Source organism: Montipora capricornis, chromosome 12 (assembly GCF_036669925.1).
Source record: "Montipora capricornis isolate CH-2021 chromosome 12, ASM3666992v2, whole genome shotgun sequence".
NCBI classification, from domain to species: Eukaryota; Metazoa; Cnidaria; class Anthozoa; order Scleractinia; family Acroporidae; genus Montipora; species Montipora capricornis.
Window position 1 is genome coordinate 35,602,438 of NC_090894.1, and position 12,500 is coordinate 35,614,937.

Genomic DNA, 12,500 nt, shown 5'->3' on the forward strand with positions numbered 1-12,500 from the left:
ATGCAAAACACGAGTTTACAAATTTGAAGCCCGAAACTCCCGTGCTGCATATTAATGCAGTCGCGTAAAAACGCATTGCATTCTTAAACTAGTGAGTCTAACGTCCTTTTTCTCCTCGATCCAGCTTTCTCAACATTTTAAACTTAGTAATGGCGGACCATCAAATAGGCAAATTCCAGTTAAAATAAACAAGTGTCTTAAAACGTGGGTCACAACATAGTTGTGAAATCCAAAGAAAAAAAGATTTGATTTTTTGATTATAGAAAAAGGAATAGTGCTGAAGTTCCCCGAATTCAAGTAAGGCATTTGCAAACAATTTTTGGCCTGGGATTGGGAAGTAAAACAATACTGTAATAGCCAAATACGTACATCAGTAATGGACTCGGACAAGTCATTCTTTATTTCGTCTCGCTCTTTCTTTACCCTGAACAAAAATTCAAGCATGTGTTAAACAGACACCACATCAACATTAGACTAAAGACCATTCGAATGCCTGTCTTCATTCTTCAAAAATTTGGAGCCAAAGGAATGTAAACTATATTATTATATAGCCAAACTGGTCCGAGATGAAAAGGAGAATATTTTGATTGGTTTTCTGAGAGGTCCGGTTTCAAATACGGACCACTAAGATGGACCGGTCACGAAGCAGCGTTTATAGGTTGCAAAACTGTTCCCATTTTCTCGGACATAAAAAGAAAAAAATCAGGAAATATATTTTTATTTAATCATATCGAAGTTCCAGAACGTATTTTTCTTTCCAGAACCGTTCAAAGAAGAAGGCGAAAACGCAAGACTCAAGGAACAGAGAGCCAATAGATGGTTTTCACAGTGACGTCATCAAATTCTAAAATCAAAACTGCAAGATATTTTGAATTTTTATCTTTCGGAGGTTGAAGATGACCTAGAGATAAATCTACAAAGTTATTTGGGTGAAAAAAATGTCTATGCCTATGAATGATAAAAATATAATAAAAACCTTATTCAGGAACTAGCTTGTTCAGTCCGTACTGGGAAAATATCGGTCGTTTCTTTGTTTGCAAGTTTATGGTCAAGCCAGAAAGTCGAGGTCCATAAACTTGCAAAAAAAGGAACTCACGCTAGTTCAATAACATCTATGTATTGGAAGAAAGACAGACGTACTTGTAACTAAATTTACAAATTTAGGGGTATCAAGGGGTATTGGACAGGAAGTCATCAGGGTTTTGCCGCCAGGCATTAGTCACATTTTTTGTCAAAAGCAATAGAGTAACTGCAAAATACCCTACTACTATTGTAGCTTTTCATTTTTTTGGTAGCGTTCTTTCAGGATACAATGGATAGTTATTGAGTGACAAGCAAATAAGCGACAGGCTATTCTTCAGTTTAGCCAAGAAAAGTAAGTAGAAATAATGAAAACAACCGGGCAACGTCGTGATAACGAGCGGTTAATTTTCCCAGTGCGAGGCCCATATGCAACCTGTTTCGTCGTTTGTGAAACACAAGTAACTTACCTATCTAGCATTTGTTCCACTTCCTTCTTTTCGTCAATCATCTTTTCAAGTTCAACTGTTAGGTCAGACTATAAGACAAGGCATCAAAACAACAAACACTTAAATTTTGCTAAAACAAATAAGGTAAACGAAAACGTAACAGATTCAATTGCCATTGGCACCACATTTTCCAGATCATAGGAACTTGCTGCTTTGCACAATTTTTTTTGGGGCAAGATTTACGTCCAAAACAAAGATAAATCAGGAAATCGAAAACACCCAGGAGATTATTGTTTAGGTGGCATTTCCAACTTGATACAAGAAATGTTTCACGGCAAGGCTCAAATCACACTCAGTGAGCTGATTCCATGGCAACCATTTTTCTGAGCTTTGATTTTACATCGATTTTGTGTCGGATTGCTATTCCCAATGGAATCAAACAGATCTGTAGGAATATGACAGCTACTTGCAATTTGAAAAGGGTCATGTGCCTCCCTTGCTCGAGTCGAAACTCTTAGTCATTTGGTTCATTGAAGAAAGCGAGTGGAGGTGAGAGAGCTACCATCGTAATTTCACAATGGCTGGCATTTCGAACATTTTCCGATCAACATTGCACAAGGTTTGAAGTATCTTACTTCAAGGTTTAGGACCACAACTACTTGTTACGTCATCAACTTTAACATCTATGGAATCAGAAAATATTCCAGGGTTTTTCGGTTTGATTAAATAATAAACAGTACAACAACAACAACAACAAAAAAAAACCTTACAGTGCTACTACAACCAAAACATGTGGTCTCTACGAGAAGAATGCTGTTCACCATTTTCAAATATCTCTTTTTGTTCCAGAGCTATTCAAGCTTAAGATCACCAGAAATATTTAAATCAGGTTGGAGGGGACTGGAAAAGAGTAAGTTGCCATGGGAACCAATTTCTTTATGGCGGCAGGTGTGTTGCCTGTTGAACTATTTGCCTTACAAGTTTCAATGGTCTCTGCTGCAAGTTGACCGAGGGCGAGGTAGCCAGTGTTCGGCACTTACTTTTTTTACCAATTTACCCTTTTGGGCAACCAGTTTTAATTTTTTTGGTTGCCCATGGTTTTTTTCGGTTGCCCACCTTCTAAAGAACTGTTGCTCATTAAAACTCAAAGGAGTCTTGTAAAAATGCCAATTTTGAGTAAGATGCGTGTAAAATGGGTTTCACAGACCAACGCGACTCCTGCTGTGTGTCCATTCTGTTCTTGTAGCCTTCACAGTTTTGCTTTGACAAGCATATGTTTAAGCGCTTTTCCTTTTCTGTAAGAGATTAAGGGAGACTCCTTGAATATCTCTTTGAGATTAGGCTGGTTTTGAATTAAATGCCATTTGTCCAATAGTATGTTCTTTAAGCCTTTCAAAGCTGGTTGAAATTGCATTTGGCCGTGCGAAAAGTGGGTTTCATTGTAACAAACATTCTTTTCGAAGATGTTCCTCCTTCCAATCTGTTTTGAGATTTGTACCAATATATCTTTTAACAGAAAAATAAGTGACAGCAAAGAGATGTAAAGTTGTTATTTTTTTTACCGTGTTTGCGGTGACTACGTCATATTACTAGTCACTTTCTTGGTTGCCAATCAAATCGTTTCGCAAAATATTAGTCCAACAAAAATTCTGATTGCCCGATAGGGCAAGTCTTAGAGGTTTTATACTTGTTCAAGGATATGTTTCGCTTGCCCTGGGCAATCGAACAAGCGTTAGTGTCGAACGCTGCGTGTAGCTCAATTTCATATACTTGATTGGGTTGAGTGAATGACGTCCTCAGTTCTCTCATTTGCATATTTTACACATTTTTCAAACCTGAATATCTCCGGAAACAATGCAGATATTTCTAAATGGTAAACGGCGTTTTTTATCTCTCCAGGAATTCTATGTGATAAACCTAAAAAATTGATCTTAGTATCTCTTAAGACTCCTTAGGGGAACCTGAGTCATCGGGTTTTCATATCGCCTAAAATTATTTTACCATTTTTGCACCCAGCAACATTTCTTGTTTGTTGTCTGCAGAATCCATTGAGCTCCTCTTTGAATTTTCCTTGAGGTTCTCGATTTCTCTTTCCTTTTCTTGGATGTAATGTTGCAACTTTTCTTCTGCCTCAGTTTTTAACTGGAACCATTCGTTCAGCAAGCTTTCCTTTTCTTTAATTATGCTTGTCTTTTCGCTTAATTGAACGTCAAAACCCTTCATTTTGTCACTTAGCTGTTGAATTTCAGTCTCCATCTCTACCTTAAGCGTGTCTAGCTCAGACTTTCCTTGCATGGTCTCCTTCAACAATCTTTCCTTTTCTTCAAGACTGCATCTTTTTTCGTCAAGAGTTTGATGCAGTAACTCTATATGTGCAGTGAGTTTTGCGATCTCTTCATCTTTCTCTTTCTTGAACAGGCTGATTTGTCTCTCAAATGTTTGTTCTTCTTGAGAATTTTCATCTGGAAGGTTTCCTTTTTTGTATTCACTAGTTTTACCTTCCCCGATTTTGCTTCGAAGTTGCTCTATTTCTTGAACAAGTTGCGAGACTTCTCTTTGTTTCTCTTGTTTAAACACCTCAAACTTTTGATCATTCTCAGCTTTCAAGTTCTCAAATGTTTCCTCCAGCTCTAGCTTCTGTTCAATAACATCAGTCAACATACGCTCCTGTTCATCGGCAATAGATAATTTTTCCCTCAGTTCTTTGATTTCGTTGTCAAGCTCATTCGTTCTATCGGTAGCCTCCCTAATAATGACACTCACTCTCTCCTCCGATCGCATCTTCTCTCCTTCTGAGTGAGACAGCTGATCCTTGAGATCTCCGAATTCCTCTTCCAGACAAGCGAACCTGCAGGACGAAAAAAGACCCCCGATAATTTACTTGAGTTATCAATCCAGTCACAAAGCAAAGCAAATATGTACAGTCGGGAATAAGCGCCAGAGAAAACAGTAGCAAATAATGCGAAATGTTGTTTGGGTCAACCTCTCAATGGATGAGAATTCCGTGCAAAATTAAAACAATAAGGGTGGCAAATTTAAGAAACAGAAGTTTTGTGCCCCTTCGCTTCAAATCACATTGCTATTTATTTAAGGAGCCTTTCCTCCATTAGGACTGGTTTGCACGTACGGGGCAAGCAAACGCAAAATATGCAGACGCCCTGAATCTAATACCTTTTAGTAGAATTCTGCTAGTATGCTAATGCAAATGCTGTAATCTGATTGGCTGAGCCATTGAACACTATCAGCCATTAGTGTGCAGTGGCTGGAGGTCGTCTTGGAAATAACGACGTTTTTTTCGTTTTTCCAAAGTTTTGGAGGAAAATTTGGATGCAAATGGGTAATTAAATTTCTGAGAAGTCTAAACGAAGGACATTTACGGTTTCTTGACTTCCAAAAAAGTTGAAATTATTGAAAAAGCTGATGCGCTCGCGCGCACAACTTAGATTTTAAATGGCAATTCAATCCGAGCGATCTTTTTCAGGCACAAAGTTTAATAACACTTCAAGAAATAATTGAAAACCGTTATTTGAAGTAAATTTTAGTAAGAATTCCACTAAAACAATTAGATTATTCACTCTCGATTTCTATGAGGTGATAGTTGATTCGGCCTCATCAACTATCACCTCATAGAAATCAAGAACGAATAATCTAATTGTTAATTAGTGTCTTTTGCCCTAACAAAAGGTTTTAATGGTCGATGGGGAAGTGCATTTACGGTCCTTGCAAATGGTTATACTTGCTTCGTTCGGTAAAACCAGCCTTTTCAAACTATCCGCGAAATATGTATCTGCATAACTGTGGCTTCATCTGTAAATGATTAGATAAAAGAAGCACCGGCAAAAATTTAATGAAATATTGTCTTCCCCAGTGTTATGTGATCTTTAGTATTCCTTCTTGTCAGAAACTGTCATTTGAACAACTGAAGCCGGATGGATAAAATGGTCTATTGTTTGAACCACTAATGTAACTTACTTACTTTTGCTTCCAAGACACCAGCTCTTCGAGCAGCTCCTGTTTCTCTTTCGTGCTTTTTTGTAGGTCTAACTGCAAACAGTCCACCTCAGACTTGGCAACACCGATTAGCGTTTCCGGGTTGTTGTTTCTTTTTTCACAAGCCAGGTCGTTTTGAAGCCGAACTACTTCTTCTTGGAGACAGGTGTAGTTTTGTTTCCATGATTCCAGACTTTCGTGCAGGCAATTCTTCTCTGTGAGATTCTCTTCAAGTTTCATTTGCAGAGAAGTTTCTTTGCTTTCTAAGCCGTCAACTCTAGCTGCCAGATCCTGTTTTTCTGCCTGTAAGCTGTCATGCTCTGTCTGCAGCTCAGAAATATATTCATTGGACAGAGTTCGCTCGTCCTTCAGTGACTGAACCTCATCAGTAAGCTCTACAGACACAATAGATGGAATACAGTCACTCACGATAACTTTAGTTTTCTAGGGAAATCGATGTACAAAACGTCATGCGAGTTAACTAGAGTTGAAGACACCTGACACGAACTTAAAGAAGAGTACATGTCGAGAATGAAATGAGAGGTTGTCGGCAAAATAAAGTCGAATAATGACAAATGACACATCGTCAGATCGCAATGTGAAATACATGAAACAGAACAACGCTGCAGATTAGGTACTCATTTAGCACGTTTTGTATCTTGTATTATCATAGGGAGCCCACACAAACAGTGTGTCTGTTTGTATGTTCGAAATATAAACGTGCGCGTCCTTAGAAGGAGACAAGCTTGTCTCCTTCTGAGGACGTGTAGTAACAGTCAACGGAAAACCCACCAAATCGCTCAAATTCACCATTTTCAGCCGCAGAAATGACAATACACAACAACTGAGGTTATTTTGAGCTTTAACATAGCCATTTCTCGATGTAAGTTTACTATATTAGGACTCTTCAATATTTCCCATACATTTCTTTATATTTCGAACATACAAACAGACACACTGTTTGTGTGGGCTCCCTATGGTATTATGCCAAAAAAAAACCCCAAATAATACAAAAGCTGGTAAATACAAATACACTACATTTCTTTTCGAAGGATAATACCACGTCTGATTTGATTCAGTTTTTAAATTTCAGAGCAACTAAAAATAGTTTTCAGGTTCAAATCCTCGAAAAAACTGTTACACTTCATCTTAAACCAAGGTAATGATATGAGGAAAAAGTTGTGTTTGCTTGTCTTATGTTTAGAAACAAAGTGGCAGGTATTGAGGCTTAAATGGCAAAACATACATCTATTTTAGAAGGGGATGCGGGTTTACGAATTGAATCTAATTTGAGTTAGCGAGGTTGAACTCAACGGAGGTCAACTGAAAAACACTTCATGAAAAATACATAGAACCCTGTTAATCACACCTCTTTCAGTCTTATAGACAAGAGTGCACCTTGACTGAAGAGCTTGACAAAAAAAAAAAGTTACAACACAGGGCATTCATACATGTACATTGCTTTTTTTCATATGTAGACTGGATATTACATGGCCGCGCGGAGATATGAAATTTTTCTTCGAGTGTTGAAAAACACCAACTAAGAACCAAACCATTTCACTTTATAATTTTTTGTAGTCCTATAAACGTAGAACGGCGCAATTTATTATGCAACCATAGCAACGGTGATCTTTTCACGTGTGAAGGTATCATGTTTTCGCGCGAAAGTTCACCTGGTATTTCATTGGTTTTTACATAATAAATGTATGTACGGAGATTGTCCCTTTGAATCATTCGACTAACAGAAGAGTGGGGCTAGATCAGAAGATGAACAAAGCACCCGCCTTCGCGTCAGCAGAGTTTTCTCTTCTTACCTTTATTTCTCACTTTGAGTGTATCCATTTCTTGATTCTGCGTTTTCAAAACTTCGAGTTGCGTCTGATAAGTAAATCAAATGAGATAATTGTAGGTCGCTTCTATGCAACCTGCAACTGGTTTCAACTAAACGAAAAGTACCTGTAAATTTGCGTTTTCATTTCTGAGCTCTGCCACGTATTTTAAAGTAACGTCTGAGTTCTGTTAAGTATAAGATGAAAAACCACCATCACGAATAAAAGCAAAAGAAAACAGTAAAATCAAGAACAAAATTTATCAAACCATGGATGTCGCACAAAGACCCTTTTCCGTCGACATTTTCTCCAGAAGCTCATTACTTTGAACCAACAGCTCCTGCGAATGAAAATCAAAACTATCTAGTTGCGTCACAGAAAATCAGTCTAGAGGCTATCGCCAAAATCAATTCAAAACAGCGGATTCCTTGACAGGTTGACTCAGTTTCTGTTAAGAGAGCCCGAACTCACACTAAGGGTCTTAGGCCTATTCTCTCCAGCAAAATGAACTGCCGCGATTTCTAAAAAATACAATGGCATAAAAACAGGGGGTCTCTGTCTAAAGTAGTTCTGGAACTAAAAGCAACAGAAATTAACTTAGATTGGGCGGACTACATACGTTATAGAAGTCGCGTGTTTGAACTGCTTCGTCCAGATTTCTACGAAGACTCTTCATTTCATTTTCTAACTCGGTAATCCTTTCGTCGGGCTAAAGGGTATTGAAATACAAACAACAACATTAGAACTGCCACATAGTAATGATGATGTTATTATTATTATTATTATTATTTTTATTAGAGCGGTTTTCAATTGAGTGTCGAAAGTAATTAGCGAATTGCTCTAAAAAAAAGTCTCTGCTTACGAGCCAGAAGGGTCATCAGGCCGGCGCTTATCTCCGGTTTCAGTAGCATGAAGTGACTAGGAGTATTTCTACTCCCCCCTGGATGGGATGCTAGTCCATCGCAGGGTTACCCCCAGCATTACGCCGGTACCCATTTATACACCTGGGTGGAGAGAGGCACCGTGAGAGTAACGTGTCTTGCCCAAGAACACAACACAATGTCCCCGGCCAGACCACTCGATCCGGTGTCGAGCACACTAACCATGAGGCCACCGCGCCTCCCACGAATTGCTTTGGTTTACGATTACTTCACTCAGTGATTGGTTCAAAGTTCTCGCGCCACTTTTTAAACCAATCAGAAGTGAAACCAAAACCACATTTTCCCGCGCTTTGTGTCGGCTACGTGTAATTACTTCGAGTTTTGATTGGTTTACCGAATTGTATCCGACCTTTTTGATTGGCCAAAGCAATTACTTTGGTTTTGGTTTTACGACACTAATTTGAAAACCGCTCTATTATTATTATTATTATTATTATTATTATTATTATTATTATTAATATTATTATTATTATTATTATTATTAATGCTATTCAGTTTATCCTGATTAGTTGAAAATCAAGTAGGACATTAACGCAATTCCGAAAGCAGCACAATTTCTTTTACAACTTCGCGGGATGCTCAATACCTGAAACGCTGTCTGTAGTTACTGTAATTGAAAAATGTTCCTAAAACTAACCTCCGTTTGCATGTCTTTATCTTCCAAATCCGTGTCCAGTACTGGAGAGAGGCACCTTTATGTTTTGGAAAACAACTACCACTTAGCGCATAATATGCAATGGAAGCCCTCATAATAACGATCACATTAACAAGTTTAACGGACTCAAGTTAAAAGCAAACCTTGTGGCTTGCGGGCTTATAAAACCAACTCTCTTTCTTCGAAACTCTTTTGACCTTGTCTCCTCTTCCCTATCCAGGCTTGAAAAAAACTGTTCTTTCGGTATCTCGTCAAACTCACTTTCCTCGCTGGGACTCGCATCGATCCGCGCAAGACGCGCTTGGACAGCGGCAGCAGAGGCTAGAGGTGCCTTAGAAAGAGCAGCACCTGGACACCAAGTCAAACGCCTCTGTGGAAGAAGTATAAGCGCTGTGCGTGAGAAAAAATAATCACTCCATACACGATACGCAAAGAACAAGAGGTTACGCAAACCTTTGCCAATTTTTCTTTATTGGTTTTAGTTCCATCCTCCCTGCCTGCAGAACAAATCATGTTGCGAAGTCGTTTTATCTTCTGTTCCTGTTCGCTCTGAAATGGAGAAAACAAATAAGTTACAAGCCGGAATTTTTATATTTAGCTTCATAAAACACCAAACAAGAGCAATTACCTGGGCCAATTGCAACACCTCTGGCAATCAGGTAAAGAAACCAAGACTCAGAAGGAATGAATGGCTAGCCAATGGCGGAAATAGGCAGGCATGTACGGTGAATTGACAGCTCTGATTGACGAAAATCTTAAAGCATTGGCTGGCCGCACCAATCCAAATTGCTTCTCATGCCCGTCTTAAAAAAATCATCTTGTACTTTACATTGAAGTAATTGCATGTTTTACATTCTATTCTTCGTCTATACCTGTTGTATTCTTTGTTGTTCCAACATCTCCACCATCTGAAACAAAAAGAGGGACGTTTGTTACAAGTACTACAATGTGTAAAGTCGAATCATTTTTAAATGAGAATTTCATTATTCTACCCTCCTGTATACCTTCTCCTTTTCAACTTGTAGCTCTTGCATGCGAGAGATACTCGACTCTTGGCTCATCTAATAAACAAACCAAAAACAACGAACAAATTAAGTTAGACAGGAGAGAACCTACTAAAACTATGCCAAAATAAAATGAATACCTCAGTGAGTTGCTTCTTAAGCTCGCAGATTTCTTTGCGGTAACGCTTAAGAAGAGTTCCGTCATCCAATACCTGGTGACAAAAAAAATAGATTACAGACTTGCATGGTCAAAATAACTGAGCTAACTACCGAGCAGTTGGCCTAGTAGGTAGAGAATAGGGATAGCGTGCGGAAGGTCATGAGTTCTCGATTCGATACTCACGTCGAAGGAGAGGATTCAAATGGATTGAATTTGGGTAAATTTGAAAAACGTCGGCCCACCTTTTTTTCAAATTTCTATTAGTCTATCAAAATGTCATTTACACAGCTGGAAAATCATTCTCAGTTGTTATGTGGCCATGGTTTTGCAAATGAAAGACTCTTGCTCTGCCAGTTTGACGTTTAGAGCTCATAATTATCTAAAATAGCGTGACCTAGCCCCTTTAACTAAGAAAAAAAGTGATGCTCTTGTTATCAAACCGGTAAATGGTCAAACCTCCGAGCTCCTCCAATGACAACTATAAGTGGACGCCACGCCATACCCTCGTTCACAAAATTCCGGGGAACATTCAAGGAATCCGATCACTATTCAAAAATAGTAGAGAACAGTGTAGTCGGTGTTGAGATACGTCTAATCTGGCAAATTGGACTGGATTGGCGTGACATCTGAAAAATACTTATGGTGCATGACGCCATGTACACCTGTAACTACACAAAGCCATATTGGGAGTTTCCCGAGAGGTGGAAATACAGATAAAGAGACACAGCGTTTTCAATTGCTTTTCAAAGTGCCGGATTTCATAATGAAAGTACTGGACATGGTTATTTTCCTTTGTAAGGCCGATTTCTAGTGCATCAAGGGAACGAACCTTAAAAGAGGTCTGAAACATCCTTGAGATTGGAGAAAAAGGATGGGATGCCGTCATATCGATTATTCCAAAATAAGGCATTGAAGTCCCGGACATGAACTACTGGACAAAACGTACGGCCTCCGGCCTCAAAGGGAAACCCTGGAGATAACTAAATTTCAGAATAACTAACTGACCAAATGCAATAGCCATTACCAATAATTCCTTTGCCCCTGTGCTAATTGGCCTTAATAGCCTCGTTACCATGTGTAAAATTGAAACAAAGGATGGCAGAGACACCATGGCGGTCCGCTTACACGACTTCTAATGACGCCTAACTTCACTCTCTAACAACGAAATAACTTTGGATTTTGCGAGCTATAAATGTATTTCACGTAAATGTCCGCGAAGAAGAACAAGCGTGGCGATTGAGGATCTACAGAAGAAGAAATCAAACATGGCGGTCAACTTAGATGGAAACCTTGAAGGACGTATAAGCGAAGTCTTTCAATCATTGACTGACAGCGAGGAGGAGCCAAGTCTGTTGGAAATTAAGAATTTGCTATTGGCGACCAGTCACTCCTTAAATTGTTCCGTTTCGTCAATAATAAGCGAGGACAAAGTTGCTCCTATTATTGAACCATTTCACAATATCGTTGTAGAATGAGGACGTAGTAGAACAGTCCAAAAATGTATGAAGTATAGAGTCTTGACTTGAGCATAGAGAGCATTGATCATCGACTGTAATTTTATACATAAATATATAGATATATATATATATAAATATGTACTTTAGTACGTGCGACTTGTATGGTATGCTGTTCGTTATTAGTTGATTTTATTCTTTATGTACATTGTTGTATTGTGTTGCAAAAAAAAAAAAAGCGAGAACAAAACTACTGAGGAAGGAAATCGAGGAGTTAAAAGTCGGTATTAACTTCAACAACAGCGAACTCAAGATTTTCAAAGAGTCATTTAATAGTACTAACAACGAAAACAAAGCGCTGAAAAAATCCCTAGACTCGTCGAATAAGCAAATTAAAAAATAAAGAAAAACTTCGTAAACAAGGAGAAGAGCTGGCGCAACTGTGGGATAATTTGGATAACGTCGAGCAATATACACGCGAAAACTCCATTGAAATCCAAGGAATTTTCCAGAGGACGCTTACTCCAGTACAGAATCAAAAATCTATTCCCAGGATATCCCATTGAGATAAATTGAGGTATTTTCATTAACGAGAACCTGACGATGTACAGACGAGGACTCGTAAATGAATCTAACAGACGAAGAAGAGAAGGTACTCTCTTAAGCGTTGGACAATGTATGGTAAGATTTTTGTTAAAACGTCTCCAGATGGTACTCCTATCCGAATCTTCTATGAGGAAGATCTAGATAATCTATGGGCAATTCAAACAATACCTTCTTAGTATCATAAGGCGTCCATCTCTGCTATTTTTTAATTCTGCAATGGTTTTTGAAAGTGTAGGTAAAGAAACTACTTGTTTGTCTTTTATGCCTAACAGGAGCCCGGTAGCCTGGGGCTCCCAAAGAATAGCTCTGGGCTCCTTAATTTTTCACAGCAACCCCTTTCACCTCATATGTTGGGCTCCTAAGTTCTCAGCGTTTAGCTCTAGGGGCCCCTC

The 12,500-nt window shown here is 38.7% G+C and overlaps 1 protein-coding gene across 1 annotated transcript in view; it reads right to left on the reverse strand.

Moving 5' to 3' along the window:
- Nucleotides 1-12,500, reverse strand: part of LOC138026716 (centromere-associated protein E-like) — an 88,844-nt gene that overhangs the window by 55,734 nt on the left and 20,610 nt on the right. The window contains exons 14-27 of the mRNA XM_068874166.1: nt 10,029-10,100; nt 9,889-9,945; nt 9,757-9,792; nt 9,338-9,433; nt 9,028-9,254; nt 8,867-8,921; nt 7,908-7,997; nt 7,557-7,628; nt 7,416-7,475; nt 7,274-7,337; nt 5,446-5,854; nt 3,471-4,317; nt 1,491-1,558; nt 370-424 (exon numbers count right to left, since the gene is read on the reverse strand). Of these exons, the coding sequence (XP_068730267.1) occupies nt 370-424; nt 1,491-1,558; nt 3,471-4,317; nt 5,446-5,854; nt 7,274-7,337; nt 7,416-7,475; nt 7,557-7,628; nt 7,908-7,997; nt 8,867-8,921; nt 9,028-9,254; nt 9,338-9,433; nt 9,757-9,792; nt 9,889-9,945; nt 10,029-10,100 (2,208 nt within the window). The remainder of the gene's footprint in view (nt 1-369; nt 425-1,490; nt 1,559-3,470; nt 4,318-5,445; nt 5,855-7,273; nt 7,338-7,415; nt 7,476-7,556; nt 7,629-7,907; nt 7,998-8,866; nt 8,922-9,027; nt 9,255-9,337; nt 9,434-9,756; nt 9,793-9,888; nt 9,946-10,028; nt 10,101-12,500) is intronic.